We start from the raw sequence: 24,725 nt of genomic DNA on the forward strand, positions 1-24,725 counted from the left end.
GCGATATATGTGTAAATAATGTCCTCAGACTGCCACTGAACTACACTCACTCAATACAAATAAAAAATCATCCCCAACTTTTACACCCCACCACTTTCAAATGCCACCAGCCGCCACTGTGTCCCACATGGCCTGAACAGTCCTTTTTTTGGTTTGTTCTGTCATTATAGAGTAGGTAGAGTCTGGAACAGTAGAAATAAATCCTGACCTGGGAAGTTGAGTAGACTGTGGAAAAATTGAGCAGAGCTTAGGGAGACTCCCGTCACCAGATGTGGTAGAAAATCTGAAGGACTGGAGCCTCCGTGGTGAGGGTTCTAAAGGTGCTGTCACCTGGTTGGCTAGACTTTGGATCTTTTTTAATGATGTGAATAAGCTAAGGAAGTGAATGTCTTTAACATTAACTTATATGTGGAGTTTTCACTATTGCTCTTTATAGTACCGTGGGACTCCCACTTCGACCATAGAGAATGATTCAAGAATGTGAATTTATGAACGATCCAATACTGGAGAATAGATGTTTATCTTTGATTTGTGCTTTGTTTCCCACGATATGTTCTAGATCTCACTATTTGGAACAGCTATTTACCATCAAACCTCTGAGGTGAAGTTCCATTCCATTTCCATTGAAAGGGTCTCTTTCTGTCCTTCCTCTATAACGGACAGACATGATGCTGCTTTCACTAACCTTTCATGAGTCACAGTATGGTATTCCTCATTGGAAAATTTGCTATCTCTTTTTCATTACTCCAGTCCTCTTCCTGCTGGCGCTGACCTTCTGGACCAATATGTTCTTGTTCTACCCCATCTTTTTGAGTTCACAATCATTAGATCCTTATCTTGTCCTGATTTTTATTCCATCCCTGCCTGGGACATGTTAGTTACTTCTGTCTATCTGTACATTTACTGCTCATCCTGGTTCAAGAACATTTGTACATATGTTCCTGCAGAAGTTCTAGGTCTGAGCTTCCTTTAATATTATTACTTCAGTGCTGTTGCTATGGAAGAAACTGACTCCAATAGATGTCACTGAAGTTAGCTTGGCACAGTTATTTTGACTCAAAGAAGTCCACAAGATCCAGTCTGTTTACCCCACAGTTGAAACATCCACAGACATTGCTAAAACACTTGGCAACTCTGTCACACTATAAAGAACTATAGCCTTGGTTAATTTTCACCTCCAATATACATATGCAACAACTGATATGTCACTATACGTCTTGTCATATGCTTGCTGTTGATATCGAAGAGATTTGAGAACTTCCCCAACTCTATCATATTCAGCTGTAGTCCCTCCCATTTCATTCTTTAGTCCCATTTCAAGTGACAGCCCCACTCACCCTCTTGTCATTCTTGAAGGCTACCATACACTCTGTGTGCCTTAGAATTGTCCTCCTTTTACTTGGTTAGACTACTATCAACACCATCTTCCAGGGTGAGATGATAGTAGCATTGAAATGCTCCCATGCCACAACTCACCATATAATACAGGAAGTTGATCACTTCAGACTTAGCAGTAACAGGTTTCAGGTTAAAGTCCAACGAGTAAGGATTCTGTGGCAGGTTTTTTTTCGGCTTAATGTGGAGGTAACTCTGGCTTGAAGATTGGTATGCACTTACAGTCACCTTACTGGACTCTGAATTTTTCCCCTCACCGGCTGTTGCCTAAAGAAAGCATTGGGTGGAAAAAAGGGAAACACAATGTAAGAAAAGTTGTTTCAAAGAAGAAACTTAAAGAACAGCATGGTCTCACAGGGACAGAGGGGACCCATGGCCTACCGAGTGACCTTAAAAGAAGGTGATGCAGTTCATTAGGCTTCTTGGACGAGCGGTCAGTGAGTGAGCAAGCCAGTGAGTAAATGAGTTGAGTGACTGAACAAGTGATTCAATATGAATACTTGAGAATGGGCCAGTGAGTGAGCAAGTGAGTGTAAGTGGGCAAATTATTAAGTGGGCTGCTGAATTTGATGTATGTGCAAACATTATATCTAAGCACACAATGCAATTTTTTCATGTGTAGAAAATCAATAAATTACTGGTTTCAACAAAAATCCAAAATCCGGGCACAAGACAGGAAAACTGCTGCTGCAGGATACACCTTATAGAAACATCAGGGGCTATGCAGGATTTGTTTTCTTAGTTACAGAGCAGGTGCAAATACTAAAGGTGGAGTAGAAATACTACCACAGGAAGTACAATCAACTGCGTTAACATTTCAGGCTGACTAGCCTCAGGCAATGAAGCACATTACAGAGGCCTAGGTTCAAGGTTGGAAACAATGCAGTCACTTTTGGAGTCAGGAAGGAGCAGAAGGGTCCCACAAATTAAAGTGGGGTTCAGCAACCCTTTTCATATATGCTCCTGTCCACCACTGACAGGGTAGTTGTACAGGTAACAGTCTGAGAGGGACAAGCTGGCTAATCAGCGGACGCAAACTTTCAGGGTGCCCGGCCTGGTCTCTGTACTTTTGAGGTACAGATGTTGCAGCGATGCCTCTAGTTCAGTCAGCTGGACTGAATGTCCATGAGGCTACTGGCAGACTCTGTTCTAGAGCTCAGTCATCTAAGCCTTTATCTCATCCTTGAGGTCCAGAGATAATCATCACCACTCTGAACAGTGTAGCTCCCACTTTCCTGAAAAGGACACAGCACCAGGGCATTCACTCTGGACCCAGGCTTCTTTTCAACTTCATGGGGGCAACATTAATACACGAAGACCAGATGGTGGTCTAGATTCCTTTTCTCAGCCAGTGCTGTGGAGTTTAAGTTGGAATCCAAGGTGAATACAAACTCCTTGCTATGGAGGGACAGTATGGAATTGAAGCCACTGGTGTTACTTCACGGCTCACTCCAAATGTGTGCCACCTTTAAAGTGAATATCTGCATCAACCAGAACAAGAGCTAGCTTTACCTGCACTTTCTATGGCTCCTATACTGAAGGAGGGAAAGAAACACATAGTTGATGGTTTAAGTATTAAGATGTGGCAGACCAGACATCACAAGTTTCAGCCAGTGTGCTTTTCTATGACATTGCCTGACTGTAGAATGCAACACAGAAACCAAACAAGGTTAAAACTCCTGTGGGGCCTTTGAGGCACAGGGTCAAATACTGCTGCAAGCTTGGGGAGGATGCAGTAGTCTTAACAGTGAGGCAGTGAACTGCTATATTATAAAACATGCAGGGCCAGATTTATGTGGGCCTAGCATCATTCCACTGCCACATTAGAATAATTTGTTTTTACGCTAATGTAGCAATGGAAGGGCAAAAACGATGCGTCATATTTATAAAGTGGAGCAATGCTCTAAAGCTCCAGACTAGCATAAAAAAAGTATGACGCTAGTCCCCCTGCCTACCACCATTGTGCACCCTATTTAAAATCTGGCGCACACATGGTGGTGTTTGGGGGCGCTAAGGGGTGCAAGAAAAGTGGCGCTGCACTAGGTGCAGTGTCACTTTTCATAAATCTGGGCCGCAGTGCTTTTTCCCAGATGACACAATGCACTCAGCAGACAGTATTAAGGACAACCACAAAACACACACTTGGGGGGGGGGAGGGGTGGTGGGCCTGAAGTACTTCATTGATGAACGACAGGAATTATTTTACTCAACAGAGTTGGTGCATCCCACCCCTGGGACACAAGAAAAATAGGTTATGCCTTACTCACAAAAAGCATAAAAAGGAGCCAGTGGCCTTCAGTCATCAGGTCTACTGGGAAAAAACAATGAGCCAACCAGAACTTAAACAAGGACAGGAAGGCAGCTGTCCACACAGTGCAACGTTGTTAATCTCCCTCCCACTCGAAGATGCTCCACACTCACCGATATCTCTAGTGTCTTGAATGTAGCAGGCGCATTGATGGAGTACGATAACACTCCATTCTGATCCGATTTTGCAGTTGCCAAGGAGGGTTGCATGGCTCCATCTATTTGTACGTCCATTGTTACAGGGATCATGGCAGCCACTGAGCCATCCGTGTGAGAAACCATCACCTGGTGAATGACACAAACAATATGTAATACACCATTTTGGCGATGGCAATAAATTGTGCGAAAATACCAGGAAACACATTGTCATAGTTCTGTCTTGGCCTGTTCAGCATGTACATTGCCACAAGCATTACCAAGAATAGACTTCAGGTAGAATCTCCAATACTATATATAGACAGAACCGGGGTAGGGGTTAGTGGCTCACTAGACTGCCTTTAAAAATAGTGAGACCTTCTCCATCCTTCAATAATCATCTTTCGTACCGCACGGGTCGACCACTGTTGCTTCCTTCAGCTCTCATACTGTTCAAAGGGGGAATAAGCAATGGGCAGCAGGTGCTAATGGGGTAAAAGCACTTCACTGCTAGACTTCTCATAGATGTTGAGAGCCATAGTCATTCCGTGTTGGCACCTGTAAGAAATTGGGTTTTAGTCTACGGGGGTGTAAACCCTTCTCAAGCAACAACCAAAGTCCTTGTTGAACCGCAAAAGTCACTAAATTACCTTGTGCTCAACCCTCAGGTAGCCAGGCACAAAAGCAGTCAGGCTTAACTCTGAGGCACTGTTTTTTTTAAGTATTCCTGCAGCACACAAACAGTGATAAAGTGAAAACACTACACAAGAAAACCCCACAATTTAGAAAACATAGAGAAAAAAGTTGATAAATAAAATGATACCAAAACGAATTAAATAGAATCAGTAGAACCGAGTTATGAATTTTCAAAGATTTAGGTGAAACATAGCGCCTAATTGATTAAAGCGCCAACTGCTGGCAGGTAATCGCTGGGAATCGGGTCAAAGTAAAAAAAAAATTATGGCTGATCGCAGTAGAGCACAGTTCGCACTCACAAGGTGGATTGACCTGAGAAGGTAAAATTAAGCAGAGAAAGGCATCTGCCGATGTCGGAGGAAAAGGCGCAGTCATAAGGAAGAAATTTGCGCTGAAGGTTTCTACATTTGTCACTTTTTTTTAGAAGTCAAAAATCTCCACCAGTATGGCAAAGGTATCCGGCCAAACTTTAAGCAGCAGGGTTGTCCTCTGGTAGCAGCGGGGCAGTCCTCTGAGGTAATAAGCAGACCTCAAGCAGCATGGTAGACCTCTGGAGTACAAGGCAGTCCTTCAGTATTATTCTCTGCATGTCCAGGAGTAAACTAAAGAGGTGTCTCTAGGCCCAATACTTATATCTGGTACCAGCCTTTTAAGTGGGGAAAATGTCTAGACTACCCACGCAGCTGGTTCTGGAAACCTCCTGCCTTCCCCTGGCCAGGCTTCTAGAAGTCTAGGGTGACAAAAGGCTGGTGTCAAGTGTGCTGGAGGCAGCCCTTTGAAATATAAGTGGAGCAGGGAACAGCTTCGCCCCTCCCATCCTGCCAACACCCAGTCCCCCTTTGTCTTACTGTCTGGTAGGAATACACAAAGGCCAACTGGCAACTATTAACAGTCATGTGACCCAGCGCACATGCTTCAGACACCAATAGGTTAGGACAAGAAAATGGCAACCTTCTAAAAGTGGAATTTTCCAGAATTGTGACTTAAAATCTGACACTGCCATTAAAGATGTTTGTAAATTAAAATTCTTTTGAGACCAAACATGACATTTTTGACCTGCAAGGTAACCCAATGTTATTTTAGTCTACCCTCAGGGTTAATTATATGTATAAAAAATGGACTTTAGGCCTGCAATGGCAGTCTGAGAGTCGTTTTGAACAGCTACTTGCGTAAATTCTGCAGGCCCACAAGTAGCAATTAATTTACAGTGCCTAGGTACACGTCGTATGACTTTACTAGGGACTTATAAGTAAAATAAATGTTTTAAAGATTGAGCACAAGCACTTTACCACTGATCAGCAGTGGTAAAGTGCACAGAGATCTAAAGCCAATAAAAACGAATTTTAGCAAACTGGAGGGGAGAAAGTAAAACGCTTGAGGAAACACCGCACCAACAGCTGTCATGTGTAATAACACTAAATTCTAGGCAGTTTATAAGCTGGGAAATGTACTAAATGTAGGAAAAAGTTCAGTTTGCCTATGTACAGCCAGCCCCATGGAAGGAAAAGTGACATCTACAAAGGGTCTTTGAGAGGACGTGTTTCCATACTGGGGGACAATGAAGTTGTTGCAGAAGAGGGGAGAGAGAAAAATAAGCAAGCAGTCTTAAAATAAGCTTTTAATCAGTTGGAAACAGAGATGGGAAGATGACAGACTTGGTAGTTTAAATGCTTGGACAATGGGACTCTTATAGTTGAGATTGGAAAAGGGGAGGACTATATGAAGATTGTGTAAGATAAGAAAATAAGAGGTGGTACCTTTATAAATTTGGTCCTTGAATAATAGTGATGAAATGTTATCCAAAGATTGCCAACCACTGCGAATGGGCAGTGGGCGGAGGGGGTGGAGGTGAGGATAATGTGCCAGTTTGTCCTAGATCTCAAGGCACAAGATGGAGTTCCAAATAGAGTTCTTAGTGTCAAAGACCAGAACCTGTTACTGTTAATTTGAGAGAGTTTTGTTCATCCTGGTACATTGGAAAAACTTGAACTGAACTTTCTTTAGGCTGGAGATAAAGGTCACCATAATTTGAGTATCATCTGCACAAGACATCATTGTGAATCTGAAGGATTGGATGACAATGGACAATGATCAATCAGGGTGGGTCTGAGGGAGTACTCCTGGGGAAGCCTGTAACAGAGATGACCTGAAGTGACCTAAAGGCTGGCAACTGCACTGCCTAATGAGCTAAGAAACAGTTGGCTATTTGACAAAGTTGTTGACAGATGGTGAGAAAACTATATCAATGTAGTGCTAAAATCAAGAAGTAGAAGTATTGCTTGGTCTCCACATTCTAGAGTCAGTCTGAGATCATCAGAAACTGCTTGAAAGACTGTTTCAGTTTTGTGAAGAGGGTGGAAAACAAATAAATAGGTTTGAGAAGATTGTGGGATTTAATGTAATGGGACTGTTGGCGTTAACCTCATCTTTCAATATTTCGGCAGGGAATGGTAAAAGGGAGATTAGGAGGATTTGCTCACAACAGAGAGATTAGCATTGAGCAGTTTAAAATGGGGAAAACATGGCTCTTGTCCAGTCTGAAAAAAGGTGCCAAAGAGGAAAAGAGGTTAGGGTGGAAGTCACAGGAAAACTCCAGATGCGGTTTCGGACGGTTGCAGTGACGATGTCCAGCATGCAGCGGTGGTTACGATGGGCTGCGAGGAGGTGATGTTCGGTCCTGCAAGGAGTTGAGTCAAGCAGTGGCAGTTCTGATGAGCTTTGGGGCTGCAATGCAAGGGCCTGCATCACACAGTGGTTGATCCAATGAGCTGCAGAGGTGTAATTCAAAGCCCTGCTTTGGGGATGAGTTGTGCTGCGGTTCTGATGCAGAGTCTTGCACAGCAATTCATTGTGCTGCATTGGTTCCACTGAGACCACATTTGAGCTAGCAGAGTACCTCCAGACCCACTCCCAAGGGTCCAGGAGTAGGGTGGCACCACTTGTGAGGGGGACAAGATCCACAGCAGGCAGAGTCCAGGTGCTGAGTTTAAGGTGGTTGAAGCCTGTTCTGTCCCTGAGGCCAGCCAACCAGCTCTTGGAGTCACTCTGATGGGCTTTGGTTCAAGATACAGGTCCAGTCTTTCTTACTCAGGCATCAGGGAAGCAAAGCAGCACAGCAGAGTGACAGTCATTCCTCCAGCAAAGCAGCACATCAGTCCTTCTTCTGAGCCTTCCACGGGGCTTGGTGTGGATTGAAGAGTTGGGTCTGAGGGGCCAATATTTATAACTGGCCCACTTTGAAGCAGGGAAAGTTTTAGAAGTCCCTCAGAGGTGTTTGGGATTTCCTGCTTCTCTCTCCTGGCCCCAGACTGTTTGGGGTCACAATGACCTAGTATGAAAAACCTTTGTGAGTATGTTGGAACAGTGGTTTTGAAATGTAAGTGTGGCGGGTGATTGCTCCTGATGACGCAGAAATGAAGGTTTTACATTTATTAGTGCATAAACGTAGTGCTGCAATAATCAAGTGTGACTTTAACCGAACTAGTAAAGATTGTACGGGGACAAATGTGCCCTCAGAGTAGTTTGCCAACATTTATAAGCGTGCTTTATATAACGTGATGTATTAGAATTGCACTAATCCGACATAATCGTAAACGTGTGCCATGATTTGCTTGTTTGAAATGTTTTAGCTTAGCATAACGTTAGTGGAGGCTTTGGCCTAGTTGCCTTGTCTCACGGTTTAGATGCTCGTGTTTTTCCAATGTGCTAATAAACGTGTATTCTTGCTTGAAGCTGTACTTTTCCAGTGAAGATCGGTTCACATGCTTATCTTTAAGGTTTCGTGCCAGCCTGGCATCTTCTTCTTTGCTCCAAGGTCAATCTGCAGGTGCGGACAATGGAAGCTCTGAAAGTGAGTTAATTGGTAAAATATGTTGCAACTTGCGTTCCCGACTCCAAGGATAATGTATGCTTAGGTAGAAGCTTGTGAACTGTTGTTTTTGATTGGACAATTTGAAGCCAACCTCTGAACCCTCCAATGGAAGACCCTACTGGATTTGAACTGTTGTTTATTTAAACCTGGTGCACAAGAAGAAAGCGGACATTACCCATCGGACATTAGCCATTTTTTGCCATTTTTGCAGACATTACAGCCATTAGCCATTTTTGCTATTACCCGGACATTGCCCGCCATTTTGCAGGACATTGCAGCCATTATGGCCCATCTTGCAGACATCGTCATTTTGCTATCTTCTAGAGACTTTAAGTAATTCTCGCCCTAGAGACTTTAACTCTGATTTGCCCCTTTGCATGAAGTAGTAGTTTTATCTTGCCGCTGTGAGGCAATTGCCCCGTCCACCCTGCCCCTTTGCCCCCGTCCCATGCTGATCGAAACCGGTACCTGTGAGACGAAGACTTCCTTGAATGCTGATCAAACTTGGTAAATATGAAAGGAAAATGTACAATTGCATTGTGTTTTCTTTTTAGGTAACCAACTGCTGATTTTTTTGATAAGAGCCCTAGTTAGGAGTTTTCCAAATTAATGTTGCTAAATTGTTTTGCATGAAGACCCACATGCCGATGCTAATTTGAGGTTAGATGAGGATTCATTTGATGCACGATGCAATTTGAGACCTTGTTATGCTGACTAATGTATGCAATTAGCCCATTACAGATTGAAGTTTTAGTGGTTTGCGTTGCTATTATCGAATGCATTGTTATTCAAATGCTGCATAGATTGCATCTGTTTCGCCGTTATGGACAGCTATTAATGTTCATTTACATATATCATTTGGTGTTGAGACACATTTATATCGTGCTAGCTTTGTTAATATAGGGAAATAAATTCATTAACTTTGAATAAACTGGTGTGGTTATTCATGGCCGAAAGGTCATGGTTCGCCGAAATGTTTTCTGGATTAATTGTGAAGTGTTATGTTGATCAGGGTATTGCTTATGTTCGTTATTGATTATTGATTTGATTAAATTGATTACTCTCGGGTGAAGAGTGCCCCACTTGGTCAAAAGATTCATCGACCTAAGAGCGTCCAGATACAGGTAGATTATTAGGTTGGAACGCTCTACCAGTAGATGGTAGCAGAGGACGGTTGCGCCCTTTGGGACCCCACTCGAGAGATATATGGTGTTGAATTAAACGGTTTCGACTTTTGGGACCCCACTCGAGAGATATATGGTGTTGAATTAAAGGTTCTGATTTTTGGGACCCCGCTCGAGAGGTATATGGTGTTGAATTAGATTTTTCTTGGGTAAAACAGATTGAGAGAATGATGATGGGCTAAGTCCCCCGCGACTTTCCCGGGATCTTGGAGCTTGCGAATGGAGAGAATGGAGGTGTGAGATCGGCGTTGGCGGTACTAGTGACGGTATGAGTGAAGTTAGGATTTTGCGCTTGCACAGCTTATTGCCGCAGGTTGTTTGAAAAGGTTGCGAGGATTTTAGAGAATAGCGGAGGTGCGACTCCGAGTGTAAGAGTAGGGAAGTCGTCGAACTTCATAGAAAATAGCGGAGGTGCGACTCCGAGTGTGAGAGTAGGGAAGTCGTCGAACTTCATGTGTATGTGGCGCTTTGTGCAGAAAAAAGTCCACATGGTTGTTGTTGTTGAGACGGGCCCTGCGAGGTCAAGAGACTCCGGGGTATGTTGAAAAGTGTATGAGACACTTGTTTTATGTTGTGGTCTGGTCGGTTTAATAGGTTGACCGGGCGTGGTCAACAAGTCGGTACGTGTGTTAAGGGAGTGAAAGAAAACTTCGACTTCGGGCTTTGACAAATTCTAAGTGCACTAGAATAGATCATTGACAAGTTGAGAGCAGAGTCTGCGGGTCAGATTTGCTTGCGAAAGTGGGGACCGAGAAAGATGGAATAACTGCCGAGGCTAGTGAAAAATCCCTAAGGTCCTGAAGCGATTGTGTTACCCTTCCTGTAGTAAACCGACAGATCTGTTTTATTATTATTTGGTTGCTCGCGATATATGCTAGAAGTTGTTACGAGAGGAGCTGAGTGAAGGAGGACAAGCCGCGAGGCTTTGTCAGCCGCAGTGTGTGTGAGTGTGACGTCACTGGGATAGGTTGGTTGCAGAGAAGGGTCACGCACGGATTGGACGCAGTCCGTGGGGCTCGATTGGAAGGGGAAAGGCAAGCAAAGAGTATTCCGGGAATTAAAGTCACTTATTGATTACAAACTTTGTGAAATAAAAGACGAGAAAATGAAATTTTTTAAAGCATTAAAGAGTGCGATGAAGGGGGAGTCTTACATTAAAGCGAGCGTAGGAGAGGAGACGCCACCTGAAGGTACACCAGCTTACATTGTAATGGAGGAAAAGGGGGTAGCTCCGTGCCTTTGGCTAAAGCAATGGCACAAGCTGACAGAGAAACATGGGAGCGTAGCGTTCCCGATCCATGGGACATTCAATATAAGGATCCTAGAGAATTTGAGATTCGTGATGTACGACATGAAGGTACCTCCAAGGCCAGCACAGTTTGAGGCTCTAGCGATTTGGGAACTAATGGCTAGACAGCAACAGCAAAAGAAGTTCGAGACCAGGATAAGAAAGGTAGAAAAGACACTAGCGGACGCTAGGTGGGATAATGCACAGAAGGTGTGGAGGTCAGATATATTGCAGGGGATAAAATTGTTTCCCGCAATTGCTAAGGAAGAAGAGGCGACAGGCAAGAAAGCTACCTGTAAGACAAACAGGAGGTGTTCCAAAGATAGAGAAGACGAGTCAGAGGATGAGGAGTTCATCATGCAATTGCTGAACGACCGTCCACCACCTTATGCAGCGAGTGAACAAGGTCCAAGTACCAGTTCTGCCCCTCCGGCACCGGTACAGAATAATGAAACTCCGAATTCAGAAACGCCATCGGGATCTAAGGACCCGAGTTTACTGTTCACCCCGCAGATACCGCAGGTTAGGAGAATATATCCAGATGTGCCTACATTGAAACCAGCAGAAAATTATCAGCCGCAGGTCCCAAGGTACTACAGCAGTGATAACAGTACGGGAATGATTCTAGATCCAACCGTAATGGGAGTACAGAATGGTCGCAACCCAACATTGGCACAAGCCGAGTCAACCCAGCTTTTGATGTCTCAAAAGCAGATGCAGGGGGGAACCGCACATGCTCAGATGACGGGGAGTCAGACGGGCATGCCGGCAATGATGACCCATAGTGTGGGAATGAACATGCCTCAGAACCTGGGGAATGGACAGAACCCAGATGCGATAACCCTACCCATTACTGTAGGTCCACCGGTACCTTTGTACACCCAGCCTAACTTAGGTATGAGCGGTCAAGGATCAATGGTGCAGAGTGGGATGGAGAGGAGGTGCATAGAAAACACTTCAGAGACAACTCCGATAGCGGCTCTGCCAACTGGATCTGGGTCCTTGATGGAGTTTAGTCCCATATGTGCTCAGTCAACAGTGGTGAGGTCGAGTCCCCCACTGATGATACCGCTATCATCGAACACTGAAAAGTTGCCGCAACCATCAATGGCAGTCGATGCGAATGCTACACTGATGGGGTTGAATGCGCAACAGCTGACACAGTGGTTCAACAGTCTGAATTCCACACAAAGCTCAGACAGCGGAAAGGGAGAGGACTATCTAAATAGAGTCAGGTTGAACATGGAAGCAGAAGAATTGGTGGAAGGGACTATGGGTTTGAATAGGTTAGAGTCCTACTCGGAAGAAGAGCTGAGGTATCTATGTCCCAGGATTACGAGAGAAGTGAACAAGGTACATAGAAGGTTGCAAGAAATAGCCGACAAAAACGGGGTTGAGATAGACAAGACAAAACACTTGAGCAGGAGCTATAGATTGGATTTCGGGACCACAGACTTTGAACACATGAGGTCAGCAGGCATGAAAACGCACCTTAGAGAATTGCTGCAGAGTGCACAAGTGTGGAGGTGCTTAGACAAGTGGGAAAGCAGATGGGCAAAGAAAAAGGAAAAGAAGAAAGACAGTGTCCCAGAGCATAAGGAGAAAAGACCACAGAGTAGTGATGCAATAACCATGTTACCAATGAGGGAGACAGCAGGGGGAAAATTAATACATGTACCGTGGCACAGAAGCGACATTCAGTCTTTTACGGATGATTTTCCCAAACTGAGAGAGAAACCAATTGAATGGTATCAACAGACTGATAGGTTTGTGAAGCTTGCAAAGTGTCTTTGGGAAGACCTGAACACCCTCTTTGAGATTGTGGTTCCGGCAGATTTGTGGGAAGACTGCAAAAGGGCTGTAGGTTGGCCGACAAGTGAACCAGAGAGAGACAGGGATACGGGTGCACCATCACCTATGGTGATGAGCTTGTACTATAAGGTGATTGAGCATTTGAAGACGAAGGTTGCCGCGAAAAATGTGGATTGGCAAAAGATTGATCGAACTGCCCAAGAGGCTAAAGAGTCGATTCATGGTTACTATGAGAGGTTGTTGAAGGCGTTCAAGAACTACAGTGGCACGGAAACAATAGAGGCGAAGGACATGCTTCATTTTGTGTTTAGATTTGTGGAAGGGCTGAGACCAGAGATAAGTCAGATGATAAAGACGCATTTGATTTGTTGGCAGTCGAAACCGATTGATGAGGTGTTGAATTATGCGAAATACTGTAGCGACGAAATTGAAGTGAAACAGAAAAGGTTGAAAGAGAAAGTGATGATGATGCAGCTTAAAGCAGCTCAGACAGGTTTGCAAGGGTTGCAAGGGTTCCAACAGCAGGTACCGCAGCCACAGCTGCAGGGAAATATGGTGTTTCAGCCACAGGCGAGAGGCAGAGGCAGAGGAGGTTTTGTGAGTAATGGTCCGGATTTGAACACTGTTGCGACTCCGAATGGTGTGCAGGCAATGAAAAGGGTGATGCCGTGTCACGTGTGCGGAATCGTCGGACATTGGAAACGCGAGTGCCCGATGGTGGTGCAGGAAGGTGCAGGTGTTGGTCAGCAAAACAATGATGTCAATGCATTCCAGACAATGAGAGGACCGAAAATGAGAGGTCCAAACCCAAATTTTCAGACCATAAATCAGCTGCACGGATTACAGCCCATGCAGCCGCAGCAGATGCAGATGCCCCGTATGCAGATGACACAAATGCAGCCAATGCAACAGCAGTTCCCCATGGTACCTAATCAGCAAATGCAAATACCTTTGGCACCAGTGAGTCAGCAGCAAGTGATGGTTCCTCCACAGGTCTCGAGTCAGGTGATGAATACAAATGGCACAGTACAACAGTTCCCATTACACAGTGAGAATGGAATAAACAATGAATGGGAGAGTGAAAGTTCAGGAGAGGAGGGAGATTGTGTGCTTGCAGCATCCTTGGAAGTTGATCAAAAGGGTCCATATGTAGAGGGAAGAGTCATGGGTCATCGTGTTTCATTCTTAGTTGACACAGGAGCCACACGTTCAACTGTTAGGAGCATTGAAGTACCAAATTTGCCACTCTCAGGGAGAACAGTTCAAGTAGTGGGAGTAGCAAACAGGCACCTGACGAACCCAATCACAGATCCAGTACCAGTCAGTATTGGTAACTATCAAGGGTTACATAATTTTGTGGTATGTGACTCAAGCCCGATAGCACTGTTAGGGAGAGACCTATTGTGCAAATTGGGATGTTCGATTATGTGTTCGGACGATGGAATTAGAATTGAGACGAACAGTGATGGGGAAGAAGAGGAAAGTGTAGAAGGGGATGAGATGGAAACTGTCGACGAAGAATATCCTCTGATTAACCTTTTCCCGATGATAACTGAAGAAGAGATTCCAGCTGAATTACGGGAAACAGTCGGAAAGGAAGTGTGGGATATGACAGGAAAAGAGGTGGGATTGGTGAAAGGAGTGGAACCAGTGAAAGTGACTGTAAAACCCAATGTAACCTTTCCCCAGACCCCACAATACCACATGGCACAAGACACCCTCATGAAAGTCGCCCAACTCATTGACGAGTTTGTAAAACAGGGAGTAGTGAAAGAAGTGTTAAGCAGTCCATGTAATTCACCAATCATGGGACTAATAAAGCCGAGTGGAAAGGTCCGACTAGTGCAGGACTTGAGGAAAATAAATGACATCATAGTTAAATGCTGCCCTGTAGTACCGAATCCAGCTGTGATAATGTTTCAAATCCCTTGCGATGCCGAGTGGTTCTCAGTCATCGACTTGCCACAAGCATTCTTTTCGGTGCCTCTTCATGAGGACAGCCAATTTCTCTTTTGTTTCAAATTCTTAGACAGAGTTTACAGTTGGTGTCGAATTCCTCAAGGGTTTTCTGAGTCACCGTCAATCTTCAATCAGATTCTAAAGAAAGACTTGGAAGCGTTAGAATTGCCATTCGAGTCAACCCTAGTGCAGTACATTGATGACTTACTGATTGCATCTAAGACAGAAAGTGGCTGCACAGCCGACACCATTGCTCTACTGAACCATTTGGGAAGGAATGGACACAAGGTGTCTCCTTCAAAGTTGCAGTTCTGTCAGAAGAAAGTGAAATACTTGGGTCATCAAATAGAGAAAGGGTCACGGAGAATAATGAAGGAAAGAATAACAAGTGTACTTCAAATGAGTCCACCAAAGACAAGGAGGGAGGTGAGGAAGTTTTTGGGGATGGTGAGCTACTGTCGCCAGTGGATTCCCAACTTCTCAACTCTAGCAAAGCCTTTACTGAAACTGACCCAGAAGGATGCCTTGGATGAAATTGAGCTGAAAGGAGATGAGATGGATGCTTTTATTGAATTGAAAGAATGCATGTGCAGGGCTCCAGCTTTAGGTATGCATGATTACACAAAGCCTTTCACATTGTTTTGTCATGAACGTGATGCATGTTCTTTGTCTGTCTTGACCCAAGCCCATGGTGGCATAAACAGACCAGTAGCGTATTTTTCAGCTACTTTGGATCCGGTCGCAGCAGCACTGCCAGGGTGTTTGCGCGCCGTAGCAGCAGTTGGTATCAGCCTCACTCAGAGTGAAGGAATAGTGATGGGACACCCATTAACAGTCATGGTCCCTCACTCAGTTGAGATACTTTTGACCCGCTCCCGAACACAACACATGACTGGAGCAAGACTCACAAGGTATGAAACAATAATTCTGGGCTCACCGAATGTGCAGCTGAAAAGGTGCACTACGTTGAATCCAGCAACCTTGCTTCCCGGTGAAAATGCTGAAATTGAGAACGCTGAAGACGTCGAGCATGACTGCCTTCAGGTGACTGAATTTTGCACAAAACCCCGACCTGACATTAAGGATACTAAGCTTGATGAAAATGACCAAATTGTTTTTGTTGATGGGTCATGTTTAAGAGATGCATTGGGAATATTGAAAGCAGGATATGCTGTATGTACTGTAACAGGTGTCTTGGAAGCGTCCTGGCTTCAAGGAGTCTATTCTGCACAAGTAGCAGAGCTTGTGGCCCTTACAAGAGCATGCCAACTGTCTACATTGATGAAGGTTACCATTTACACTGATAGTCAGTACGGGTTTGGAATTGTGCACGACTTTGGGCAACTATGGTCACAGAGAGGTTTCCTGACCTCTTCAGGGTCCCCAGTGAAAAACAGGGAGAGAATAAGGGAATTGTTACACGCCATTCAAATGCCAGCCGAAATTGCAGTGGTAAAGTGTAGTGCTCATACAAAAGGACAGGACTATGTTTCCTTGGGAAATGCATATGCGGATCAAGTCGCAAGATTTTGTGCCTTGAACTGTATATTGCTCAGGGATGAATGGAATTCGATAAGTGAGCCAGAGCTTGAACCAGCTGAAGCATTTGCCTTAAAGGTCGTGGATACAATGGATGAACTAAAAGCATTACAGAATAGCGTCAGGGAGGATGAAAGAGTTTCCTGGATTAAGTCACAATGCACCAAGAGACCAGATGAGTTATGGGTTTCAAATGAGGGAAAATATGTTTTACCAAATTGTCTCTTATCGCAGCTAGCGCGGTTCTATCATGGGCAGGCTCACCTAGGGAGAGATGCCATGATAAGATTGTTCAAAACTGATTGGTTTAACCCCAGATTCCGTCAAGCTGCAGAAGCAGTTTGCCATCGTTGTGTCATTTGCCAGCAGATGAACCCAGGAAAGGGAACAGTTGTGAACGCAAGCCACATTGGCAGGGCGAGTGGCCCGTTCAGCAGAATGCAGATGGACTTTATTGAGATGCCTGTGCATGGAGGTCTGAAATATGTGTTGGTGATTGTGTGCATTTTTAGTCACTGGATTGAAGCATACCCTACACGTAGAAATGACAGCCTTACAGTTGCAAAACTATTGTTGAGGGAGTTGATACCACGTTTCGGATTCCCGATCTCTTTAGAATCAGATAGAGGAAGTCACTTCAATAACGAGGTGATAAAGTTACTTTGCGCAGCGCTGAACATTGAGCAAAAACTGCATTGTAGCTATCGCCCTGAAGCCTCAGGACTGGTGGAGCAGATGAATGGTACACTGAAATCGAGAATGGCGAAAATATGTGCATCGACAAATTTGAAATGGCCTGACGCATTGCCCTTGGTGTTAATGTTAATGAGAAACACCCCTGACAGAAAGACTGGATTGTCCCCGCACGAAATTCTCATGGGCAGGGCCATGAGACTTCCTGCAGTTCCCGCAAACGCGCTTTTGAATATTACAGATGATATGGTGTTAGACTACTGCAAGGGTCTGGCTGACGTGGTTCGCTCTTTCTCTCACCAGGTGGAAGCAACCACCCTGCCACCGATCCAAGGTCCAGGACACACACTGAAAGCAGGTGACTGGGTCGTGATAAAGAAGCACGTGAGGAAGTCGTGTCTGGAACCCCGTTGGAAAGGCCCTTTCCAAGTGATCCTGACGACAACTACCGCAGTGAAGTGTGCGGGAGTTCCCAACTGGATTCACGCCAGTCACACAAAGAAAGTGTTGTGTCCCACAGATGAGGAAGTTGAAGCGCTGAAACTGCCAGTAACTGATAACAAAGTGCTGAGCGCTGAGACAGAGCAAAACAGAACTAGAAGCGAACAGACAGAAATAGAGGAGAGAGAAATATTCTCTGAGGACGAAACAACCGACTCACTTGGGGAAGACCAAGGAGAAACCTCAGACAGCGACGAAGCAGCTGAAGGTAACAAAGAGCCTTAAGCAGCTGAAAGTGACAAAGAGCCTGAGGAAAGTAACGGTGACAAAGGGCTCGAAAGAGGTGAAGAAGCAGGAGAGCCTGATCAGAGCAGGGCTTTCCCAGAAGCAGAGGGTACAGAAAAAGAAAAGGAAAACGTGATTGACTCCCCAGAACAAGGGGACAAGGCAGAACAGAACGAAACTGTTCAAACTTCTTCAGAAGAGATCGCAGGTCCATCAAGTGGACACAGTGCAAAGAAAAGACAAAGTATATCGCCAGTAAAACTAAGAACTAGAGAAAAGTTGAGTGACAGTGAAGGGCCAAGAGTGAAAGAGAAAAGAAAGGAAGTGTCTGTCGTGGTACCAACCTCAAATGAAGAAAAAGACTTGGCCAAAGAGGAAAGTACCAGTGAGACAGAATCAAAGAGAGATGCAAAATTGAAAAGGAAAAGGATACCAAACAGGAGATATTCCGGTCCAGAATGGGCATATGCAGTAAATGACGATTGGACTGACGAATTTGTATCTCTCAGCCTCGAGAACGAAGAAGAAGAGATACCAATAGAAAAGAAAAGCTTTATGGGCGCAGTTGATTGAAAAAAAAAAAAAAAAAAAAAAAAAGAGAAACTGATAAATGACATTACTTGCTATAATATAACGTGATACAACCAGCTGAGACATTGCTAAACCGGATGAGACATTTGCTAACTTGATGAGACTTTGATAACCTGATTGACTCTTAAACTCGATTTGAGACAACGTTGCTAACTGAAAAAAAAAAAAAAAAAAGACTGAGTTATTGCCGAACTGAGTTATTGCCGAACTGAGTTATTGCTGAACTGAGTTATTGCCGAATTGAGACGAATGCTGCTAACCGATAAGTGACTGAGCTCCTGAAGAGAACTGTGTGAACATTGCGCTCGTTAAGCTTTGTAACTAATTGCTAAATCGTTTCTTTTATAAGTGCTTCTAGCTCTCTGATTCTATACAGATCATGACACAAAACAGTAGAATGAAATATTGTAAATATGTGTGTATAGGCTTGATAACTGCATGTGTATTAATAATAATGGCAATAGTGCTTGCAATGCATGGTAAGGGTGAGAATGAGAAAATTGATGCTTCTACCTATGCTCCTGTTACTGTCACTGAACTAACAGCATTGAAAAGACTAGAATTAGATGAGAGACACTTGCACGACAAGAAGGAACTTTCGTATAATGTTTTCTATCGCTTACTAACAGAATATGTTGAGACTATGGATGCGAAAGATTGTTATGTGTGTACACAGATACCGACATCGGTAACGGAAGGGGTGACTTATCACCACATGCCTCTTACATATGGGATTACATGTAGTATAGTAACTTCTAGATTTTATGGTCAAACTAACATACAGTATTTTTATTCAAATTATGATGTTACCTTTGCATATGTTCCTATAATCACGCAACTAAGCCAGATTGCTAAAGATTGGGATGCTAAAATAATGAGGGAATTTTTCGAGCCAATGCAACCTTTTGAAACAGCTCACGCTCATAGGGAAAACCTTACCTGCTCGCTCTCTGCAGTAGAAATAAGCTTTTTAGATCGCACAGATGATAGAAGGGCACAAATGAATGCGAAATTAGAAAAAGAGCTAAGTAAGAGGACTTCAGTAGATAATTATGCTTTTGCCGCAATAAGAACACAAGGGAGAATAGCTTTAGATGCTTGGCATGTAGGGAAATTTTGTATATATCGTGGTGAATCTTATTATGATAACATTTTCGTAGGAGCGAGTGAATGTAAACATACGTTTATCTTTAAGGCCAAATGGACATTCATGCTGAACGGACTTGATCCTGTCATACCAGGTGTATATTACATTTGTGGGCATAATGCCTATTATCGTCTTCCAAAAGGATGGTGGGGGAGATGTTATTTGGGTATAGTGTTCCCAAAGGTTTATCAACTGGATGACCTATCGATGATTCCGAAGACATCTGGATCCCATCGTATCCAGAAAAGAGAGACCGTAGCTGCTGTGGTAGGAGATATATTTGGAGCCATGATTCCTTCATTGGGAGTTGTGTTGAATTCCATCAAAATAAGAAAGTTGTCTACTATAGTGGATAACATGTTGACAAAGTTTTCAGGTGCTATAATCCTGATGGATGCTGAACTTGCAGCGGAAAGAGCTATGACTCTTCAAAACAGGCTTGCCCTAGACATTCTTTTAGCAAAGGATGGCGGCGTTTGCAAAATGCTTGGTGCGCGTCACTGTTGCACGTATATTCCAGACAACAGTGTGAAGATTAAAACAATGCTTGCTAATTTAACAAAAGAGAGTGCAGACTTGAAGGAATTGAAAGAACCAGGAGTTTGGGAGAAGGTTGGAAAGGGACTTGCTTCAGTGGGAAATTGGCTTGGTGGCATTTGGAATGGAATATTGCTAAAAATAATACAGGGAATACTAATAGTACTAATTTGCATTTTTGGAATTTGGGGAATAAAAAGGGGAATAATAATGATCATGGCAAGAATTAAGAGAAGGAAGGAAGAGAAAATGATGAAAAGAATGGCAGAGGAGTACAAGGCAAGAACGAGGGGAACTAAAAGGCAAAGAGAACTGACAGAATTTTAATGGAATCAAATTTGTGGGAATAGTTTTGTGTGATGACAAGTAGTCATCAGAGGAGGGATTGATGACGCAGAAATGAAGGTTTTACATTTATTAGTGCATAAACGTAGTGCTGCAATAATCAAGTGTGACTTTAACCGAACTAGTAAAGATTGTACGGGGACAAATGTGCCCTCAGAGTAGTTTGCCAACATTTATAAGCGTGCTTTATATAACGTGATGTATTAGAATTGCACTAATCCGACATAATCGTAAACGTGTGCCATGATTTGCTTGTTTGAAATGTTTTAGCTTAGCATAACGTTAGTGGAGGCTTTGGCCTAGTTGCCTTGTCTCACGGTTTAGATGCTCGTGTTTTTCCAATGTGCTAATAAACGTGTATTCTTGCTTGAAGCTGTACTTTTCCAGTGAAGATCGGTTCACATGCTTATCTTTAAGGTTTCGTGCCAGCCTGGCATCTTCTTCTTTGCTCCAAGGTCAATCTGCAGGTGCGGACAATGGAAGCTCTGAAAGTGAGTTAATTGGTAAAATATGTTGCAACTTGCGTTCCCGACTCCAAGGATAATGTATGCTTAGGTAGAAGCTTGTGAACAGTTGTTTTTGATTGGACAATTTGAAGCCAACCTATGAACCCTCCAATGGAAGACCCTACTGGATTTGAACTGTTGTTTATTTAAACCTGGTGCACAAGAAGAAAGCGGACATTACCCATCGGACATTAGCCATTTTTGCGGACATTACAGCCATTAGCCATTTTTGCTATTACCCGGACATTGGCCGTTGCCCGCCATTTTGCAGGACATTGCAGCCATTATGGCCCATCTTGCAGACATCGTCATTTTGCTATCTTCTAGAGACTTTAAGTAATTCTCGCCCTAGAGACTTTAACTCTGATTTGCCCCTTTGCATGAAGTAGTAGTTTTATCTTGCCGCTGTGAGGCAATTGCCCCGTCCACCGTGCCCCTTTGCCCCCGCCCCATGCTGATCGAAACCGGTACCTGTGAGACGAAGACTTCCTTGAATGCTGATCAAACTTGGTAAATATGAAAGGAAAATGTACAATTGCATTGTGTTTTCTTTTTAGGTAACCAACTGCTGATTTTTTTGATAAGAGCCCTAGTTAGGAGTTTTCCAAATTAATGTTGCTAAATTGTTTTGCATGAAGACCCACATGCCGATGCTAATTTGAGGTTAGATGAGGATTCATTTGATGCACGATGCAATTTGAGACCTTGTTATGCTGACTAATGTATGCAATTAGCCCATTACAGATTGTAGTTTTAGTGGTTTGCGTTGCTATTATCGAATGCATTGTTATTCAAATGCTGCATAGATTGCATCTGTTTCGCCGTTATGGACAGCTATTAATGTTCATTTACATATATCATTTGGTGTTGAGACACATTTATATCGTGCTAGCTTTGTTAATATAGGGAAATAAATTCATTAACTTTGAATAAACTGGTGTGGTTATTCATGGCCGAAAGGTCATGGTTCGCCGAAATGTTTTCTGGATTAATTGTGAAGTGTTATGTTGATCAGGGTATTGCTTATGTTCGTTATTGATTATTGATTTGATTAAATTGATTACTCTCGGGTGAAGAGTGCCCCACTTGGTCAAACGATTCATCGACCTAAGAGCGTACAGATACAGGTAGATTATTAGGTTGGAACGCTCTATCACTCCCCTCACGCAAAAAGGCAGTTTTAAAATTGCACATACAGGCTGCAATGGCAAGCCTGAGACATGTGTTACAGGGATACTTAAGTGGGTGGCACAATAAATTAGGACTGGGCAGAATTATAATTTCGCTTATGGAACGGGGGGAATTTCATAATGCAACGTTACTCTTGTAACCCGGAGTTCCTGCCAAATTCCACTAATCACTGTGTGGCAAAATTAATATCCCATTTGAGCAGCAAAATGTTCCTGGGAAAAAAAGTGAGGCTCTATAAAGAACGCTTGTGAGCGAGATTTGCCAGCCCCTGGCGAGATTTCCAGGTGCCACAGAGCCTTCCGGTGCCATTTCTTTTATGTCAATAGTACAAGTGGTTGTGGCTGCTTCTTCAGTTGATTTTTTACTTGAGAAGCAGCTAAATCAACTTGTAAATAGCTTTTCGAGTGAATATTCTTCTCAAACAGATGGTTCAGGTAGTTTTTTTAGCATGAAGTACGCTTTTTATTTTACTTTTTTATAACAGGAAGGAACTGCGACAGAGACTCCAGCTTCCTCTTCCTATTCAGAAGCTTCTCCCAGTGCTTTTTCCATCTCCTGGTTAATTTTTCATTTGGACTTCAAGATGAAAGGATCACCGTCTTTGTCTGCAATTCCTTCTGTATTTACTATTGGTTTATAGGGACTTTATATTTTGTAGCAGAACAATCAAGTAAGTTAAACAATTTTGGATAAGGTTGTTGTTTGATAGAGGACATACACCAGTATATATTTGTCCCTTCATCATTTTTTATTCAATTTTAAAATTTGATTCTGGGTGGCCTGGAGTTGCAGTAGGGGCCTATTTTTTGCATTCAATTTTCTGGCTTTCATAAGGGTAAAAGGTTGCACAGTTAAGTACTTTTTCTACATCTTTGTGAAATTGGCACTATTCATTTTTTTTACCATGTGGTCTAGTCTGCCAAAAGGCCATCCAACCACTACTAGGCATTGAGGCCCGTATTTATACTTGTTTAGCGCCGCATTTGCGCCGCTTTTTGATGCAAAAGCAACGCAAACCTACAAAATCCAATTGTATTTTGTTAGTTTGCACCGCTTTTGCGTCAAAAAGCGGTGCAAACGCGGCGCTAAAAAAGTATAAATACGGGCCAGAATATATAAACCAATTATTTCTGTGGTGTATGTTGTTTTAAAACATCTATGATTTGTTGATTGCATTGGAGTAAATGCAATATGAGTTTTTCTCTATTTTAGGCTTTTTCTACAAAGTGTTAAAGTGTATTTTGGTGGGGTAATTTTTTTTTGCTGCCTCAGGAGGATGTGGGTTGTTGCATAATTTTTATAGCTGACTTAATTTTTGTTTTAACAGTAGTGTTTTCCTCTTTGTTTACCATGCCTCCTTTGTTTGCTTGTCAAGTGGCCTTTTCTTATTGTCTGGGCAGAGTGTGTGTGTATGTGTGTGTTTGTTTGCTTTCCAGAAGCCACCATTTTGCCTTTGTTCTTCATGCCATGTGGCCTGCAGCCATTTTGTGTAGTCCTCCATTTGTTCTTTGTTGTCCATGCCTCTTTGCTTGTTCTTGTTTGAACATATGGCCGGCGGGCACTTTGTTTAATTGTCAGTGTGGTTTTGCCATAGGGCTGTATGTGTTCTTTGTTGCCCATACCTTCTTGTTTTTTGTTGTTTGGACATATGGCCTGCAGCCATTTTGTGTAGTAGTCAGTGTGATTTTGCCATAGGCATGCATGTGTTCTTTGTTGTCCATGCCTTATTGCTTCTTGTGGTTTGAATATGAGGCCGGCAGCCATTTTGTGTAGTAGTCTGTGTGCTTTTGCCAAAGGCCTGCAAGTGTGTTTTGCTGTCCATGCCTTCTCGCTTGTTGTTGTTTCAACATGTGGCTTGCGGCCATTTTATGTAGCCAGCCAGTGTGTTAAATTCTTTTTTTGCTAGTTTTCAAAGCCATTTTCTAGGAATATTGATAGAAGAGGGCTATGCCTTTTTTTTGTTTCTTATTTTTTCTCTATCAGTTTAATGTGCTTGATGATGATTGTAGTATGCATGAACAGTGCTTATATGCATATCTCATATCTCATAGTCCCTAGTGACACACTAGCAATAAATTATTTTACATTAGTTGATGCTTCCCTGCACCCCCTGTCTGCCATAGGTCTCTTAGGCCAGAGGCGCACATCAGCATTAATTTTTTAAGGATTATTCCATTTTCCACTGCACCCCCTGCCTACCACAGGCGCACACCAGCATTAATTTTTAAGGATTATTCCATTTACCCTGCACCCCCTGTCTGCCATAGGCACACACCATCATTATTCTTTTAAGGATTACTCCATTTATCCTGCACCCCCTGCTTGCTATAAGCGCACACCAGCATTTATTCAATTACCCACTGCCTGCTATAGTTCCACAACATCATTTATTTTTTTAAGGATTATTCCATTCAACCCTGCACTACCTGACTCCCATATGCACACACCAGCATTCATGTTTTAAGGACTATTAGATTTTTCTCTGCACCCTCTGCCTACCATATGTGCACACTAGCATTCGTTTGTCAAGTATTATTCCATTTTCCCCTGCACCACTTGCCAGCCACAGGTGTCACATAGGCCTTAGAGGTACATGAAGTAAACATTTAAATCTGTTTGTTATTGAAATATTATGTTATGGTTTGGATGGGAATGGATACACTAGTGTTAATTTTTTGAATAACCTTACAAAATTATGTTGTCTATTTGTACATGCAAACTATAAATGCCATTTTTCACTGAATGTTTTTCTTGTTTGTTTGCTTTTAGGTGCCGAAGAGACATCACTCACAGTGCTTCCAGA

The 24,725-nt window shown here is 43.2% G+C and overlaps 1 protein-coding gene across 1 annotated transcript in view; it reads right to left on the reverse strand.

The window, feature by feature from the left end:
* Nucleotides 1-24,725, reverse strand: part of LOC138301475 (complement C4-like) — a 685,953-nt gene that overhangs the window by 506,364 nt on the left and 154,864 nt on the right. Inside the window, exons 12-13 of the mRNA XM_069241987.1 lie at nucleotides 3,817-3,987; nucleotides 1,477-1,662 (exon numbers count right to left, since the gene is read on the reverse strand). Of these exons, the coding sequence (XP_069098088.1) occupies nucleotides 1,477-1,662; nucleotides 3,817-3,987 (357 nt within the window). The remainder of the gene's footprint in view (nucleotides 1-1,476; nucleotides 1,663-3,816; nucleotides 3,988-24,725) is intronic.

Source organism: Pleurodeles waltl, chromosome 6 (genome assembly GCF_031143425.1).
Source record: "Pleurodeles waltl isolate 20211129_DDA chromosome 6, aPleWal1.hap1.20221129, whole genome shotgun sequence".
NCBI classification, from domain to species: Eukaryota; Metazoa; Chordata; class Amphibia; order Caudata; family Salamandridae; genus Pleurodeles; species Pleurodeles waltl.